Raw genomic sequence first — 19,831 nt, 5'->3', positions numbered from 1 at the left:
GAAAGAGCCCAGAAATAAACTCTTGCATATCTGGCTAATTCATTTTCTTGTTAACAAGGGTGCCAAGAGAACGGGGAAAGGAAAATGTCTTCAACAAAAGGAGAAGGGATTACTGGATGTCTACGTAGAAAACATTAAGTTGGATCCTTACATTGGCCATAGTTTGAAAGTCTCCTCTGAAATTCATGGTTGAAACTCCATCCCCAAAGGTATATGTTAGTGGTATATGAGAGGTGCGGTCTTTGAGATCAACCCATAGATTTGTTAGGTAGGAGTTCAGGGACACCAAGAATGGCAGAACCAAGGTACAAGAAAAATGCAGCTGGAGGAGAAGACAGCAAGATGAGTCATCGTGTCCCCATTTATAAGTCTCCTTGTTACAGAGGTGGAGTCTTCCAAGAAACTGAGGCAGCTCTTGGGAAGACCCACCCTTCAAACCCTAATTCTTGTGATCAGGTCAGAAAGATTCAGACATGTTGCTCAGAGTGACAGAAACGGGTTTATTGAAGGGACAGGGAAAAGGAAAGGGGATACTCTCAAGGGACAGAGCGGTGCCTCTCCTATGCTCCAGTTTACTGAGAGTCCTGTCCAGGTCCACCTTTTCACTTTTGACTAACAGCAGGTGACATCAAACTTTCAAGTAATCAATGCCCTGGCCCATGCTGACCAGTTCTAACTGGATTCTTAACCACACATTCTTATAGATTTTATTCTTAGGAGGAATTATCCTTATCTCCCTGCATTTCAGGATAAGAGGATCAAAGTCTCCTGGGTTCCTCCCATTGACATTATCTGGGACCTGTATTTTTCCTGCAGATAACAGGTAGTTTTTTGAGGAAGGTGACATCCTGTCCACCTAGGTCTGGCAGAGGTGCAAGTAAATTGCTTCTTAGAAAAGAAAGCATGTGGGGGTTCAGCACAGTGGGCCCATTTTATAGAACTATTGTTTTAACCTCGGGTCTGTCCTCTTACACCATTACTATGACAACTCCCACTGCTGAGAACTTATCACCCATGACCACTCCCGTCACAGGTTCAATGTTCTAAAATGACAAGTGAGGAGTAAAGTGGACAATATTTTAATCAGGTTTTCTAAAGTAACCAATTTGGGGAAAATTGGACACTATAAGGTACTATACCTTAAGATACTATATAAGGTAACCAATGGGAGCAATTGAGATAGGTCTTCAATTCGGTTCATATAAGGAAGAAAATATCTCACAGTGCAGCATATAAGACATTAATTCCCAGACTTGGGAGCCTCGAGCCTCTCTCCCTCACTCAGTTCACTCAGCTCTACCTGACAGAGTGCTACTTTCACCTTCACCTTCAATAAATCTGTACTTTGCTTGTTACTTCTGTGTGTCTTGCTCAATTTTTGTTTGGGATACTAAGGACCTGGACCCCAGCAGCACTCCCCAGTGATAACAGATTGATGGATTCATGGTTTTAGAGAGAATGACTTTGAATAAAAATGAACTCTCTAGGACATGCTTGTTCTGTCTTCCCATAGGATGCTGTCTGCCATGCTTGACCCAGTAAGAAGGTCCTTACCAGATGCTGGTGGATGCCTGGATCATGCTCTTGGACTTCCCAGCCTCCAGCTACAAGTTAAACAAATCTCTATTCTTATAAATTACTCAGTCTGTGGTATTCAATTACAGCAATAGAAAACAGACTAAGACAACCATATCCAAAACTTAACTCATAATGGATTAAGAACTCAACTCTAATGGTTAAAAATGTGCAATTATTATTTTTTTAAAAAACCCTTTATTTATTTATTTTTTTATGTGGTGCTAAAGATTGAACTCAGCGCCTTGCACATGCTAGGTGAGTGCTATACCTCTGAGCCATAACCCCTGCCCCTAAAAATGTACAATTCTTAAAAGACAACATAGGAGAAAATTTTCATGACCTTGGATTTGGCAATCATTTCTTGGTATGCACCCAAAGGACAGGCAACATTATACATTAATTAGACTTCATCAAGATTAAAATCTTTTGTGCATCAAAAGTGAGTGAAAAGAGAGTATACAGAATGGGAAAATATTTTTAAATCATATATCTTAATATTTGGTAGGGATTAAATAAATATATATATATATATATATATATATATATATATATTCTCTCTCTCTCTCTCTCTCTCTATATATATATATATATATATATACATATATATATATATATATATATATATATATATATATATATTCTTACAATTAAAAACAAAAGCAATTGGAAGGTGACCTAAGAATTTGAATAGATGATACTCAAAACAAAATACACAAATAACCAATATAAACACACAAGAAGATGTTTAACTTCACTAATCATCAGGGATATGCAAATCAAAACCAAGAATTGAATAACACTTCACACCCATTTAAGAGTAGTTATTATATTAACAACAACAAATACATGTTGATGAGAATGTGGAAGAACCCTTGTGAATTAGTTGTAGGTAAAATGGTGCAGAGACTGTGAAAAATTGTTTGGTGATTCTTCAAAACAGTAAACAGAAGCCAGGCACCATGGTGTGTACCTGGAGTCCCAGAAACTCAGGAGGCTGAGGGAAGAGGATTTAAGTTCAAGGACTCCTGTTCAATACAGCAACCCTTTTTTCATATGGAGTTTCTCTTCTTCCTAAGGGTCTGCACACATGGACTAAGGCAAGGGTATATTAGAGTGGCTTGAGAGTGCCCTCTCTATACCCAATAGATAGGCTACTGCTCAATATTATGCAGATATAAAAGAGTTTATAGCATTGGTCTGGGTGCTGTAGAATGAGAGGCATAAGATTTCCCTAGAATCAAGACACATAATTTGTTTAGAGAAAAGAGAAAAATTATCCTAATAAGTTTATACTGACCATATGTTAATGTCAGATTATCTCTGTGTAGACCTTACTGCATATTGGATTTTACACAGAATTTACAATTACATGTTATCTTATTTCCATGTGATAGAGGAATTAAAGGTCTTACATGGTAAATTCTTCTCCTTAACTTACTTGTCTGGTTCTATTGGTTCTATCAACTCAATTCCGGGAACATAAAGAAAAGGTTCATTTGTTGAGTACAATGAACAAAGTATGTGGAGCGCCATCTATTTTTCTCTCGTGCTTGGTCACTGGGTAATTCACCCTCAAGTCCGGAAAATCCCCATGGAGAGTTGAATGCAGCTAAGGACGAATGAATTTGTGCTAATTATTTCAGTTCAGGTATGAGTTGGTTCTTATTCATTCCTCTCCAGGTAAGAAGTAGAAAACTTGAATGGACTGATATAAATACTACTTTTGTGCATGCCATACCCTCTCCAGTCCCTAGTGGTCAGCTATTCATAAAATCCTAACTCCATTAACTCCATTGACTCAGTGTCCCTAAAGCTGTCTCATATGCTGACACTCAGTTCTCAACAACTTACTCCCATTCAGGGCAGAGATAGGGATTAATTATTATGCCCTCATTGCTGAATTTTGTTTAGGAGGTAAGTAGCCAGGATGTCCAACAGTTCACATTTAAACCCAAACATTACCTTCTGAATGACGTGTATCCAGTGAGATCAGCTTTTCCTAAAATGATATAATCACAGTAATGATTTTTGAGGGGCATGGGGTGCCAAGAAAAGAGAGAGAGAGAGAGAGAGAGAGAGAGAGAGAGAGAGAGAGAGCACAAAGCAGTATTTATTCTCCTGTTTTACAAAGGTAACACACAGATATGAAATAAATCACTCAAAGTCACAGTGTAAGTCAATGTCAGGGTTGGACATAAAATGGAAGTAATAAAAGGATCTGCAATTATCGTCTCTACTTGAGAAATTTAAGGTGTACAAATGATGTTTTGATAAACGTGTACAAGTTATGGGCTGAGAAGCCAGAAAGCCTACAGGATCCCAGTTGTGGGATTTGGTGGCCTGCCCACGTAAGAAAGAGACAAATGATGGAAAAAAAAAAAAAAAAAAACAACCAAGTTTTGTGCGGGTCCTAAAGTAGTGGTTAAAATTGATAGAAACAAAAGCCAGGTCATGTACGTATGTAGATTCTAGCTAGGATGGTAAGCTGGAGAATATTTAAAATTTTCTTGGCATCTTTCCTCAGCATGAAGTAGTTTTTATTCTCAGCATGAGGAAATAAGGGATGCAAAAATGCAGTTATCAGGAAGACACTTTTAATGTTAAAGGGGCTCTGTTTCATATATAGTGAATTAATTTCTGTAGGTAAACAATTTAACATATTCATGATCTTTCACATTTTCCCTTTTTGTATGTGTTATGTAAGAGCACATAAAATCTATTCTCTTTGCAAATTTTCAGTAAACATCATACTAATTATAGTCCTTCTGTTGCATGTCAGATCTCTAGACTTAATTTATCCTATATAACTGCAATTTGAAACTCTTTTGACTTACATATCATCATTCCCTTCCCTTCTTCGTTCCCCAGTAACCACCATTCTTCTTTGTTTGTATGTATTAAACTTTGTCTTAAGATTACAAATGAGATCATGCAGTATTTTTCTTTCTGTATCAATTTTATTTTACTTTGCATAATGTGTCACAAGTTAATCTATACTGCCAGATATGGTAGTATCTCCTTTTTTTAAGGCTGAGTAATATTATATATATATATATATATATATATATATATATATATATATATATATATATATGTAACAATTTATTTATTTATTTATCTGTTAACAGATCATCTAGACTTTTTGCATATCTCGACAATTGTGAATAATGTTGCATTGAACATGAGATGCAGAAATTTCTCTCAGGTATTGATTTCATTTCCCTTGGGTGTATATCCAGAAAAGGGATTGCTAGATGATAGATAGTTCTATTTTCTTTCTTTCTTCTTTTTTTTTAGTACTTAGGATTGAACTCAGGGGCACTCAACCACTGAGCCATGTCCCCAGCCCTATTTTGTGTTTTATTTAGAGACAGGGTATCACTGAATTGCTTAGCACCTTGCTAAGTTGTTGATGCTGACTTTGAACTCATGATCCTCCTGCCTTAGCCTCCTGAGCCACTGGGATTACAGGTGTAGGCCAGTGAGCCCGGCCAGATAGTTAATTGTTTTAGGAAATTCCACCATTTCCCGTAATGCATATCTAATTTGTAGTCCACCAACTGTGCACAATGGCTCCCTTTTCTTTACAACTTCACCATACTTGTTCTCCTTTTTGTTGTTAACAGTCATCTTAATAGGTGAAAAGTCATATCTCATTGTGTAATCATCTCTGATGATTAGTGATCTTGAGCACATTTTTATATACCAGTTTTTATGTCATCTTTGGAAACAATGTCTATTCAAATCCTTTGCACAGTTTTTAATGAGGTTGCTTGTTTTCTTACTATCATGTTTCATGTATATTTTGGATATTAGACTTTTGTCAGATATATGGTTTGCAAATATTTTCTTTTAGCTGATAGTCTACTTTTTTTATTTTGCTGATTTTATTCTTTGCTGGCAGAAGCTTTTTATCTTTTTAGTTTGTTGTAAGCCCACTTGCTTAGTTTTGCTTTTATTGCCTGTCAGGGCAATATCCAAAAAGAAAAAGAGAAAAAATAATTGCTAAGGCCAATATTAAAGGGCTTTCCCCTGATGCCTCCCCTGCCCCCACCTAGGAGTTCAATGGTGTTGAGTCTGGCACTGACCTTCAGATCTTTAATCAACTTCTAGTTTATATTTGTGTATGGTGTAAGATAAGGGTCTAGTTTGTCGTTCTGCATGTGGTTTTCCAGTATTCCAAACATCAATCAGAAGATTCTTAAGAACCTTCCTCACCTGAAGATGAAGCCAGGTCTTGTTCTTTATCTCCCTAAGTCATAAATGGAATTTTAAAAATTATTTTTCTATGTTACTAATTGTTCCTCTGTAGAGTTTGTCCTTTGATCAGGACTCACATTTCAAAGAAGCCAGAAAATGTGGTGTTTTTTTTTTTTTGTTTTTTTTCTGAGAACTCTACAATGAGAGGGGAAAGGAGCTTATTTCTGAACAAGTTTAAAGTTTTTATTTTTTTAATTATTAACGTTTTTATAACAGTTTAAATATTTAGCCTCATCATTGATCTCATACAATATTTATGGCAACTCTATGAGGTAGCTGGGTTTTGTCTTGTTTTGAGAAAAAAAGGATAAAGAAGGTTTATTGCTTTGCTAGCGAGGGAGAAACAGAAGGGACTCTTGTCCCAGAGGCTGGATTCTGCCCATCTGCAGGAGCAGGGGGCTTTTAAGGAGGTAACTCAAAGGCTACATTCCACATGTTCTCTGCCTGGAATTGAAATTCACTTGTAAATTCAGGAGATAGTCAATTCTGAGATCTTCTGGTACCATCCCCAAAGTCTGGATCACTTTGTTCCTTTGGTGGGTGTGTGCGTATGGACAGCTAAATCTGTCTAAAATGGGGAAGAAAAGGAATCCTGTTTCCCCTGAAATTAGGAAAGGTTAGAGAGAAACAACTATTATTTTTTAGGTTATAACAACATAGTTGGCACCCTGAGTATATGTGACTAGATATAAGTACACACCTGAGAACTATATCTGAGTCTGGCTAAGTGTTAGGTAAAAAAAAGGTTATAAAATGAAAGTTTATCTAGGTTTACTGGAAAGTTAACCAGTAACTGCTCTCTTTTATACATGGTATCGGCCACACTGTCAGTGGAAGACCTGTCATACCTGTTGTTTTTGACTAAGTCTACTTCTGATCATGAGCACTGTTTCCTAAATGTGTAAGAGAATTGAAGGTAGCTAGGGTTTTATAATTCTCATTTTACAAACGAGGAAACAGGTTCATGGAAGTGTGTAACTTCCTGAAGGTCACGTATTTAGAAAGGGCCTAACCAAGGCTGTGTCCCCTGCAGTATCCTCCCCCACCCCCTTCCGTCTCTCTGTCTCTCTCTTTTTTGCTGAACTAAGGTTGGAACCCAGGGACATTCTACCACGGAGCTACATCCTCAGTTGTGTAGTTAGCTTTTCATCCCTGTAACCAAGATATCTGACAAGAACAACTTTGAGAAGGACAAGTTTATGTTGGGCTCATGGTTTCAGAGGTTCAGTCTGTGGTCAGCCAATACCCCTGCTCTGGCCTGCAGTGAACAGAGAATCATGGTGGAGGGTCACGGCAGAGAAGAGCAACTCAGTTCATGGCAGCCAAGAATCAGAGAGCACCCTCAGTGCCAGGGACAATATAGAAACCCCAATGGCTTACCTCCAGTGGCTCTTATTTTTCCACTGCCCTTCTCCATCCCCACTGTGTGCCTCTCTCTCCATAAATAATCTACAGTGTACCTCCACTCTGGTTTTCAGGGTTGGGAGCCTTCCCTTGATTAAACTGAGTGCCCCCTGAGCTTCCAAATGAAAATTGAGAGATGAGGGGACTCAGGCCCTAGAGCAGTCCTAGTGGTGAGGCATACTCACCATCTGGCTCTTACACTCTTCTTTGAAGGACGAAGTCTTAGTCCTGGTGACAAGGGTCAAGTTCAGATGATATGTTCAGATGAAATGAATAAATTTTTTTTTCTCTTTTTCTTCCCATTTTTATTGGTGTATTGTAATATTGTGTAATGGTGGGATTTGTTGTTATGTTTCAGCACATACATATAACAATATGACTTGGCCGACATCATTCCCAGCCATCCCCACCACCGCCTGACCCTTTCCTCTACTCTGTTGACCTCCCTGCGGTTTCCACGAGGGTTTTTTTTCTCCCTGGGCACTTGTTTCAGGATGTGTGACTGCTCCATTTCCCATCTCCCAGTTTTTCTTGAGGGAGCAGCCTTCCATGTCCAGCCAGGAAATGGATTCTGTGTCTTTATCAAGGTTCAGCCTCTCTCATACTTCTGGTCTGTGTTTCCAGTTCTTGGGACAAAGTGAATATGAGAAGAACTGGGCTCTCACCAGAAAACTGCCATCCGTCACTGTGTAGATGGGCTATGGGCCTGGAAGTGGAGGCAAGCAGTAGGCTGTTTCTTTTTGTTTTGTTTTCTTTCTTTCTTTTCTCTTGTTTTATTTTTATTTTTTTATTCAATACTGGAGATTGAACCCAGGGGTGCTTAACCACTACCCAGCTACATCTCCTGCCCTTTTTGTTTGTTTGTTTGTTTGTTTTTGTTGTTTTGAGACAGGGTCTTGCTAAATTTCATAACACCATACTGAGGCTAGCCTTGAACTTGAGATCCTCCTGCCTTGGCCTCCCAAGCCACTAGGATTACAAGCCTGTGCCACCATGCCCAGCCAGAAGGTTGTTTGCTGACCTTATTTATTCCTTTACAATGGATCCTTCTGGAGGCCTCTAAGTGGGTGTCAGTTGAGCAGGTCTGTTAGTGGAGATCAGAAGCGCTTATTCAGGATTCAACCACTCGGGGAGTTTATTATCGCAAAATGAGGTGCTGCTTTTATTCTAAGGCTTTTATTCTAAGTCATATTATTTGTTTCATATATATCCATAACAAGTTGTTGGTTAAACTTATGGAACAGAAGAGGCACTCATATCGAAATGTGATAAGGAACAAAAAATGATCATTCAGAAACTCGCATGAAGATGACCTTTAAAATTAAAGGTAATGCTTATGAAGTTTAAATCTACAAAACTGTAGAGAAAGTTACAAAATTAGAAATTAGATGCCATGTATTTATCACATCACTTTTCTCATAACTTTTTCTTATCTCTTGTTTATAGATAGTAACCTTTGTGGATATCTTAGAAATTCACTCCTTTCTCTTTCCTTATTTCCTCCTTCCTCTGGGTTCCATATATTGAGTGTATGTGGATTTTTTTAAATTTGAATATCTGTAATTTAATATATACATATACATACACATATATGTTAAATACATACACATATATATATATATATATATATATATATATATATGTATATATATAAAGAGAAAGTATTATTTTAGGTTTTTACATGCTTCCTATTTTTGGAAACTTATTCATATTTATTTCAGAAATATTCTAATATAATAAATATTCTATAGTACATCAAAATGTCTTTAAGACTTAAACCCTTCAAAAGTAAACACTTGGAAACTAACTATATTATTTAAGAATTATTTTTAGTCTCTAAATATCAGAAACAAAAATCAAAATGATGAAAGAAATGTTTGTATGTTTCTGATGCAGCAAAAAGTAGTGAAATTTCAATTTTTAATTTAATGCATTTTTATCCCCAAGCTAAATGTGATATATAAAACATCATTTTTAATCTGTCCATAGTTATGTTTTCTTTCATAATTAATTTAAAGTTAGTTTAGTAATATGAAACACTATATTTGTCTTTTTAGATTTATTATTATTAGGTGCTAGAGATTGAACCCTGGGGTTCTTTACCACTGAGCTAAATCCTAAGAACTTCGTTATCTTTCATTTTGAGACAAGTAACCCCATTTCTGACTCATATGCTAAATTGCGCAGGCTGGCCTTGAACTTGTAAACCTCTTTCCTCAGCCTCCCAAATTGCTAGGATTACAGGTGCCCACCACTATGCCTGGCGTTAAATATGTAATATGAATATTATTAAGATCCATAAAACTAAGTTACAAAGTAACATTTAATTGTATATACTGGCACAGTAACATATTTGATGGCAATAACTTATTTATTTTGTATTGTGCAAAAATATGCTGTAAAAAGTTATTTTCAGAATTCTGGGGAGTCTTGTTATATGGTGCAATGGGCGTGATTTCAGAGTTACAAGAGAGAAAAATGGAAGATTGATTAGATCAATCTAAAATTATATAAACAAGACACGGATCTTAACATGTTTGAATTCCAGTAACCCCATTTCTGACTCATATGCTATTATTGTCCAACAACTAGCTCACTTGCTGCTAATCATCTAGTTGGAGACCAAAAGAATCACTAAGCTCAAATCTCCAACCCACAGACTCATCAACTAAATAAATGTTTGTTGTTTTAAAAGCTGAGTTTAAATGTGGTTTGTTACAGAGCATAATTAAGTAAAAATAGACTGCCACAACTATAGTGGCTTTTGTTGTTTGCAACCGAGAGCCTTAATTCATACAATTTACTTTACTTTTCATTAACCTGGGAACTATGGAGCAATTAGTTCCATAGACAGCTTTAAACTTCTTATATATAAGTTTAATCACAGTGATAGGTGCAGGAGATTTATCTGTGGGGAAAAAAAACCACACACACCTGACCTATATGTTCTTGGATTTTAAAGTCATAATGTGTGGTGAAAAAAAAGGCAAAATCAATAAAGCAACTTTCAACAGATTTTTATTGAAGACAAAGAAACAAATGGTAAGATAAAACATAATTAGATTTATAAATCATGGATTTAGGTCATACAAATTAGATTATTCCTAGAATCTAAACATTAATCCATGCCCTCTTGAGATGAACTCAATATATCCAAATTCGTGGATACCTTACTTGAGCCCCCAGTTTCCTGATGGTGTCCTGAATCCAGATAAAGGGCATAATCTTAAAGCCTAACATCCATAGAGAACTTGGCAACATTATTGTTGTGACTACAATAATTAGATCTCTACTCTGCCACAAACAAAGGGGTTTCCATCCCACAACCCTGTTGAATTCCATTGCCACCTGAATCAGTGAATGTCTTCTCCTGGTTATAAACCAGCCCTTAATCAAAGAGTGGAAAGTGGTCTCTCCATCAGGTCCACAAGTATGCTCACTTCATAGTCTTCATACTTATAATGAGTATAAGTCAGTTTTTCGTTCCTACAACAAAATACCTGTGATAATAAAGCTAAAAAAGAGGACAGGTTTAATTTGGCTCATAGTTTCAGTTTATGACCAGAGACTCCATTACTTTTCAATACCTCATGGCAGAGAGCACATGGTGGAGTAAACTGCTTTATTCATGTTTGTTGGGAAGAATGAAGAGAGAGGAAGCAACTGACATCCTGCAGTTCCCTTCAAGGGCATACCGCAATAACAAAACTTCCCCCTAGACCCCACCTCTTAAAGATTTCCACCACCACCTTCCAAGGATGCTAAGCTGGGGGACAAGACATGATGGACATTTAAGATCTGGACTATGGGAGGCTGATGTGACGTTCTTAACACATAAGAACATCAAGAGGACATAGAGCTTCATGGGGTCAGGGGTGGGTAGTGGAGAGATGAACAGGACAGTTCAGAAGGAAATAGGATAATGCAAAAAGAAAGCAAAATCACAACAGCTCTAAAGAGAAACAGACAAGTTTTAGCCATTATCTTTGTTCAGTTGATGTTGACCATTTATAACTTTGCTTTTTGTTGCTGGGCACAATAGGAACAGCCAAATCATGAGAATGCTGTGCTATTCTTCCCACTACCCCTGGAGCCCAAGGAAGGCATGATGGAGAAACTCCTTCCAGGGGCCCTGCTTCTATCCGTTCTCTCAGGAGATGCCACACAGTCAGGTCCTCCGCCTGACTCAGAAGTGCCTCCGAGGCCCAGGGTATTCAGGGTACAAGATGTTTTTCGGTTGTTGCTACTGTTGTCAGGGGGGTGTGAAAGAAAGATGGTGTGTAAGTTACCTTTTGCTGCCTGTGAATTTACCTTTAGACCCAGCAGCTTGAGACAGAAAGCACTTATTATCTCATGTTTTTTTCTGTGGAGCAGAAAACAGAGAGTGGATTAATGGTGATCCTGATGAGAGGTCTCTGGTGAGTTTGCAGTCCATCGGTCAGGGCTTGAGCCTCCTCTGAAGGCTTCACTAGGGGAGGATCTTGCAGGGTGCAGTCCGGGTTCAGATCTTTTCAGGAGGTGGAGTTGAGGGTCTCAGTTCCTCCCTGTCTATTGGTCCGAGGCCCCCTTTTCATTCCTTGCCCCCGCCCGGCGATCCTTTAGAGCAGCCCACATGATGGATGCCCAGGTCTACTCCAATAATGAGTGATCTGACACGTGGAGAGAAAGTGCCTAAATGCAAAAGCGCCAGCCTTTTCATAACCTAATCTTAGAAATCACGTACCTCACTCCTGCTGTTCCTTATTCATTACAGTGAGTCAGCCCATACCTGATGAGAGGAGAATTATTTTAGGACATATTTTTAAAACCTCCACTGATGCTAATGAAACAGGATATGCATGGCAAAAGGAGAGTCCCTGGGTTGGAGAAAGGAGAACCAGCCCAGCCTGTTACATGGGAGTACCACTGCCCCTCACCCAAGAGAATAAGAAGGAGCGTGTGATTCCTGCTAGAAAAAGGAGAAGTAGGTACAGGGGTGGGTTTTGACGCTCGGATCCTTTTCAATGATTGCTATGGTTTGAATATATGCAGCCCCCTCCACAAGGCACACATAGGAGATAATGCAAGATGATCAAATCAGGAAAGCTATACTCCAACTGGTGAATGAACTCACTTGAAAGGATTAATGGGTGGTGACTACAGAATGTAGCATGTGGCTAGAGGAAGTTCATCCTTGGGGGCATCCCTTTGTGGTTGATATTTTGTCCCTGGTAAATGGACCTCTTTCTGCTTCCTGGAAGCCATGTGCTGAGCTGATTTCCTCCACCACGCCCTTCTGCCGTGTGATGTTTGGCCTCCCCCCGGGCCTACGGTTATGGAGTCAGCCAGCCATGCACTGAATCTCTGAAACCAGGAGCCAAAATAAACTTTTCTTCCCCTAAGTTGTTCTTGTCAGGTCTTTTGATCAAAGCAATGCAAAGCGAAAATAAGCATTTAGCCTGAGTAATGTGAGAGGAAACAGGAACTCTTAGAAGTAGCTTAGACTTTAAATCAGAGAACCCATTCCTCCCTCACGCCTGAATGGCCTTTGTGAAATTATTGAACTCTGAGTCTCAGTGTCTTCATCTCTACAATGGCAAATAGAAATGATATCTACGCAATAAAGAATTGTTACGAAGGGTGGGTGAGAGCATTTAAAGGCAACATATACTTTGGGATGTGTAGGTGTTATAAAAATATTAGTTTTGTATTAGCTGTAATAAAGCTTTAGTATTTCAACACTTTTTTTTTTTACCCCTTTCTATTACTGCCTCTATGGATAACCTTATCTTCTCAAGTTTGAGACATTCGTTTCTCTATGGTATTACCATCAGTCATAAGTTATTCAAAATCTCATTCTCTGGCTAACCAGGCTATTTTTTTTTCTCCAGGTTTATATACTGATGATAAGTAAGAAACAGATATGAGTGGTGGGAACATGAGGTTAAAGGGATGATTCTATAATCTGGGCCAACTGCCTCCCACATGCTTTCTTTTAAGAAGCAATTTACCTGGCAGCCCTGCCTAGCTTGAGTCAATAGGATATGTAACATTCCTCAGCAAACAACCTGTTAGCTGCAAAAGAAATGCAGGCCTGAAAGGGTTATCCCTCCCTGCCTGTAAGAATATAAGTTACCCTGAAGGGGAAGGGGTTTTGTGGCCTTTACACAGATCAGATTTGAGAACTCAGGAAGATAGGATCATTAGAAGCAAACCCCCTAACAATCTGTAAGAGCAAATTTCAATTGTAACAGGTCATCATGAGCCAAAGTGACCCAGAGTGAGTGTGGATCTTTAGCATGTCATTGTAATAGTAAATGTCCCCTCCATGGGGCAAGAGCATGCACACTAGGGACTTGAAAGTCTGAAGCAATCCTGCTGTCAGTCAAAAATCAAGAGGTGGACCTGGGCAAGACTCAGTGGGAACTTCCCTGAGACCCCAATAAAACTGGAAGGCAGGAGTGGTGAGCCACCCTTCTCTCTAAGATGCCCTACTCTCCGCTTCCATTTCCCTATCTCCTCTAATAAACTCAGGCCTCCTGTTTTAGCAACGTGTCAGAAGTCTTTCCGGTGTGATCACAGGAACCAGTGACCAAGGACTGTTACAGATGCCTTGGGTCTGCAGTGGGCCCTTGCTCTGTAGCACTGACAAAGCTGCATATCACAAACAGGGAAAGAATTAAACCAAGGGTATAAATGCATGATTTCCTCTCCTATTCTCCCAGTTCCCACTGGACCGACAGAAATTGGGAATTTTCATTCTTTCTGTGTCCTTCTGTGTCACTCTCTTTCTTTCTCTTATCTATGATCTCTTCCTAGCTTCCTAAGTGTTCTGTTCCGATTGTTTGTCTAACGTTACCGTTACCATTCCTTAAAAATCTTCTGTATCTAAGGAAATAGGAATTCAAGACGTTTTTTCCATTTCCTCTTATGAAGCAAAACTAATTCGATTCAAGATTTCCTATTACTTCTAGGCTCTTTGTCCCTTGATTCAGTTAGTCACTATTTTCTAATTTATTTCCCAGACCATAGTCTTTGTTAAATTTATTTTTCCAAGAAAGAAAAGAATAATCATTTTTATGATAATTATACTCTTTTGATGAGTCAATGATAAGTAATTCCATGATCCTGGTGTTGCAGCTATGAGAAATTGTGGAAAACTGACCCCGAACTGACCCACAAGAATTGCCCAGGGAAATGGACAGGGTGTCAAGGGCATCACTAAGGTTGGGCCACATGGTTTGCATGCTATCGTATTCCTCAGACTTTGTCCTAACCGCAAATGTTGGTCCATCACAGCCAAATCAAGTTTCGCGATGAGCCACCACAGTTATATGTAACCCCAACCACACGTGTCCCTTGGGAGAAATCTCAGAGCCTCATCAGTGGTAAAAGAATATGGAGTGTGGCATGCTTTATCCATTATGCTCAGTGAGTCAGCAAGTCATCGGCGGGTCCTTTTCTGTGACTAGTGTTTTCACTGTTATCCAGATGAAATCCGTAACAAAGAAGGGTAGGCTTGATATAGGATATCTTTAATCTCCTTTTCTGACAGGCCAGCTGAACCAAAAACCCGCCTTTTAACACTGACATTTTGCTTACACTAACAGAAACAATGCACTTGCAGGAACTCCATAAACTTCAGCATGCCACATCAAGACTGTCAGGAGGCCGCCCAGGGCTCACAATGAGAGCAAATCACACAAGTGAGTCGACAGAGTTTTGCTTCATTGTCTTTTCTCCACAGATATGAGAGGAAAGGTGTTTGTTTTCCCTCAAGAATCAGCTACCGCCTCTGTGTCCCTGATCCCCCAGGTGAAGAAGCCGCTGCGGGGACTTCACTCTGTATCTGAAATCCTTCAGCGCCTTCACCTGTCCTTATAGTCTCTTCTCCTTCAACACTGGGGACCAGGACGATGAGCTTCTTCTCTTTGTTGACAGAATAGAAGAGTTCACACTGTCTCTTGGGAATGCGGAGGCCACTCTCCAGGCCCACCAAAGTCCCCTATTCCCAGCATGAGCTGGGAGCTCGCCTCTGGGATTGGCTGAGCTCTGGGTGGACAGAAAGCCCACGGGTAGGAAAGGTTTGAGAAAGGGGTATTCTCTGGGGGCTGAGGCAAAGATTATCCTGGGACAAGAGCAGGATTCCTTTGGGGGACATTTTGATGCAAAACAATCCTTTGTTGGAGAGATATGGGAGGTGTCTTTGGGGGACCCTATACTCCCCCTCAATGGGATGTGTGACTGGTGTCACCAGGGCAATATCCTGAACTGCCAGGCCCTGATTCATGAAGATAGTGAGGATGTGGTGACTAAGCCTAAGGTGTGGCCCATAAGCCTCATTCTTTCCAGTAAGATTTGTGTCACATCTCTTTGAAATTAAATCTATTGATTTTTTTTTTTTTTCTGGGGTAAACTACATTAAAAAAAAAAAAAAAAAAAAAAACAACCACGAAGTCTAGCTAGGCCTTCAATATATATTATTTATTGTTGCAAAAATTACTTTGGATGGTGCTGTAATTTTCTGCAGCATCATATCATAGGAACTCAGGGGAACCAACTGCTTTCAGTACCAGGTACCAATCTCATAGAATCCTCTATAGCTACAGGAGGTCCCATGGGGGCTCTGCGCAATTCAGCAACCTAATAATATAATGTCTCATGCCAAGTGTGGTGGAGCACACCTGTGATCCCAGCCGCTTGGGGGTCTGAGGAGGGAGAATTGTAAGTTCAAGACCACCCTGGCGACTTAGCAAGACCCTGTTTCATAATAAAAAAAAAATTTTAAAAAGACCAGGGCTATAGTTTTTGGTAGAGTGCCACTGGGTTTGATGCCCAGTACTGCCAAAAATAAAAATAAAACATGAATTTTAAAAAGTGATGTATCTACTAGGCAAAACTTTTAGGAATTGGCTAGTTTAGTGAGCAGAACCTCCAAAGAGAGGTTCTCCAAAGGGGCTTTCTGAAAAGCAAGATGTTGAAAGTGTCTTCCTGGTACATACCCCAGAAAGGACTTCAGGATGTCCTTAGGGAAACCCAGGGAAAAGCAAAGATAAACCACCCTGGGGGGATCTCGCTTCACACTCACTCTCAAGTTGCTCTCTTGGAAGTAGCTGTTCTGAGGAAGCAAATATTCTATTCTCTCAGGTTCTATAAACATGCAGATTTCCCTTCTTTGCACTCCTACCATAGAGACTCCCAGGCCTTTTGTTTGACAAGCAGTGTCAAACACATTTTCTATGGGGACACTAAGAAAGTCATGCAGGTGACAGATACAGACTGATTTTTATTCCCCCTACATATGCTCTTTATAAAGTAGAAGACATTTGTAAAATTCTGGGGTTGTTTTTTTTTTTTAATTCAGATCAAATAACTCTAAAATTGTAAAACTTTCTCACAAATCAAGATGACCTTCCCCTTTAGGAGATGATGACCACAGGAGCTTAGAAATTTAAGAAATCAGAATTTCTTGTTTAGAAAAGTCTTTAAATTTAGACTTTAAACTAGACACTCAATAATTCTCAGAAGAGATCATCAAGGAAAAGGATGACCAGGGAGAAGGTAAAGGTGAGACATGGACCCCAGGTCATGTTCTACCTAGATAAGAATAAAAATCATGGGCTGATTTCCAGATCTGCAGTAACAACAGTTAGTTGAAAGGGGGCATTAATAAGTTCGACTTCAAAAAAGATCTCTAGATATCCCTATAGTTGTGAATACAGTGTAATATATTTGTTAACCCACAGAAAGCACATCGTGGGGTGAAATTCAGAGGCCAGATGTGACCAAGTTGTTTCCTAACATGGAACATACTGGTGATCCAGACTCATTGAGAGAATTGTTCTAATGTGAGTCTCAACAAAATTGGGGGAAAAAAAAATGCTATGGGTCTTCAAGGCAAGTGAGAATGTTTTGAGCTGACAGTGTTTCTTCTGGAATGTCAGAATCTGTTACTCCTGTCACTGCCCAAAGGAAAAAGTGATAAGTGGGAAAGGCAGTTTTGACTGTCTCCAATGTGTTCTGTAGGCCAACTACATCTTCTTTGAAGATTTTTGAGCTCAGTGTTTATCTGACATTAAGGTTGATCTTTCCACCTCTCACTTCAAATAGGCATTATGTGGACCACTTTTATGTCATCAACAAACTTTCAATAATCAGCTTCCCATCTCCTGAGCAACATCTGACCATGCTGGTAACCCATAAGATTAACACAGGGTATAGGGTGATAAGCAGTTTGGTGGTAGAGCATTTGCCTAGCATGCACAAGGCACTGGGTTCAATCACCAGCACAACTAAAATAATAAAAATTTTTTAAAAATTTATAAAAGCAAGACTCAGGTTAGGGGAACTTTTGATTCTTTTAAAAAAAAATTTTTTTAGTTGTAGATGGGAACAATACCTTTATTTGATTTATTTATTTTTATGTGGTTCCGAGGATCAAACCCAGGGCCTCACACGTGCTAGGCAAGTGCTCCACCACTGAACTACAGCCTCAGCCCTAAACTTTTGATTCTTTAAAGCAACCTTAACCACAAAATTTTGCAACTTTTTCTGGGTAGAGGATGAATGATAGAATCAAATTTCAGGGGCGTTACAAAATGTCCAAGCCAGGCAACGTGGTGCATACCTATAATCCCAGCAGTTTAGGAGGCTGAGGCAGGCGGATCACAAATTCAAAGCCAGGAGGATCACAAATTCAAAGCCGGGCTCAGCAAAAGTGAGGTGCTAAGCAATTCAGTGAGATCCTATCTATAAATAAAATACAAAATAGGGCTGGGGATGTGGCTCAAAGGCCAAGCACCTCTGAGTTCAATCCCCAGTACCCATTTCCCCCCCCAAAATGCCCAGACTATGATAGATTATACCATAGTCCTCTCTTATTGTGGGAAATACATTCCAAGACCCCAAGTGGATACCTAAGATTGAGGGTAGTACTGAACCTCACATATACAGTTTTTCCTGTTTATACATCTCTATGATAAAGTTTAATTTATAGATTAGGCAAAATAAGAGATTAACAATAATAACTAATGATAGAATAATAATAACAATATATTATAATAAATGTTATGCAACTATGGTCTTATTCTCTCTCTCAAGATATTACATTATATTATTATTTTATTACATTGTATTATTATATTAATGTGTGGGTAACATGTACAACATAGATACAGTGAACAAATATTTGATCCATGTCTCAAGTGGGATGGAGCGGGATTGTACTAGATCTCATCACCATTCCGAGCATAGAATGATGCAGTGCAGAGTTTAAAACTTATGAATTCTTCATTTCTTGAATTTTCCATTTAATATCTTGAGACCACAGTTTACCGTGAGTAACTGAAACTACAGATAAGGGGGTACGTCAAACTGCCAAAGAGCCTAGGCAGGAGGTTTTTTGCCAATAGCCCGGCGAAGGGCATCCTTGACCTCTTTATTCCTTAAAGTATACACCACCGGATTGAGGAGTGGAGTAAAAACGGTGTAGGTCACAGAGATCAGTTGGTCCTGATCCCTGGTGTTCTCTGACTTGGGCTTGAGGTAGGCGATGGAGGCACAGCCGTAGTGGATGATGACCACAGTGAGGTGGGAGGCACATGTTGCAAAAGCTTTCTTCCGTCCTTCAGCAGAGGCAATCTTGAGGATAGCAGAAATGATGAGAATGTAAGAGATGAAGACCAAACCCATGGGCACCACAATAACCAGTGAACTGATGATAAAATTAAGTATGTCATGTAGGGTGGTGTCAGCACAGGAGAGTTTCATAACCGGGCGGATGTCACAGAAATAATGGGCCACCTCTCTATCACAAAAAGGCAGCCTGAATACAGATGAAATCTGAACTACAGCCACAAGCAGCCCTACGCTGCAGGCTCCCCATACCAGCTGGGCACATACTCTCTTGTTCATGATGACCGTGTACCTCAAGGGATTGCAGATGGCTACATAGCGGTCATACCCCATGGCTGTGAGCAGAAAGCAGTTGTTGATGGCCAAAGTGATAAAAAAGAACATCTGGGTGGCACAGCCAGCCAAGGAGATGGGCTGGTTTAGACCTCTGAGGCTGGAGAGCATCCGTGGTACGATGACCAATGTGTACACAGTCTCTGAAGTGGAAAGCATACTAAGAAAGAAGTACATAGGTGTGTGAAGGTGACGATCGATGCTGATAATTGTCACAATGATGACATTTCCAGCCAAGGTTAAGAGGTACAAACTAAGAAACACCACAAAGAGGGTAAGCTGGTGTTCATGGAAGCTGGAGAAACCCTGGAAAACAAACTCACTCACCACTGTGCAGTTTTCCTTCTTCATTGAACCAATCCCAGATCCAAAAGATGGAGACTTAGGTCCATCAGCCCTAATTCCTCAGTGCCCACTGCTTTGAACTGGAGAACCCGAGGAGGAGGAGGTGTTAGGGATTCAAGTTAGTGGGGACAACTGTTCATCCGGGAAACTGTTCCAGTAAAGAATAGAAAACACAATCAGGAAACAATTTCATGTGTGATGATTTATGCACAAAGTTGTGGAAAAATAAATAGGGATGTGACAGAGCGGAAGGAAAGGTACCTGGGGCCAATTTGGTAAAGATTTCCTGGTGAGTAGG

At 39.5% G+C, this 19,831-nt stretch overlaps 1 protein-coding gene and 1 pseudogene across 1 annotated transcript; one reads left to right on the top strand and one right to left on the bottom strand.

Moving 5' to 3' along the window:
• Nucleotides 1-11,350: 11,350 nt before the first annotated feature.
• On the top strand, nucleotides 11,351-15,598 carry LOC114104583 (mucosal pentraxin-like; annotated as a pseudogene).
• A 3,008-nt stretch (nucleotides 15,599-18,606) lies between these two features.
• On the bottom strand, nucleotides 18,607-19,539 carry LOC114104622 (olfactory receptor 10J1-like). The gene has a single exon (XM_027950831.1). The coding sequence runs from the start codon at nucleotides 19,537-19,539 to the stop codon at nucleotides 18,607-18,609; it is 933 nt and encodes a 310-aa protein (XP_027806632.1).
• Between the last annotated feature and the right edge of the window lie 292 nt (nucleotides 19,540-19,831).

The sequence above is a fragment of the Marmota flaviventris genome, chromosome 10, assembly GCF_047511675.1.
Source record: "Marmota flaviventris isolate mMarFla1 chromosome 10, mMarFla1.hap1, whole genome shotgun sequence".
Taxonomy (NCBI): domain Eukaryota; kingdom Metazoa; phylum Chordata; class Mammalia; order Rodentia; family Sciuridae; genus Marmota; species Marmota flaviventris.
Note: the sequence above shows the minus strand (reverse complement) of the source record. Positions and strands in the feature narration are given on the sequence as shown.

Coding starts and splice junctions, on each gene's coding strand:
- LOC114104622 (XM_027950831.1), bottom strand. CDS start 19,539: ATGAAGAAGGAAAACTGCACAGTGGTGAGTGAGTTTGTTTTCCAGGGT.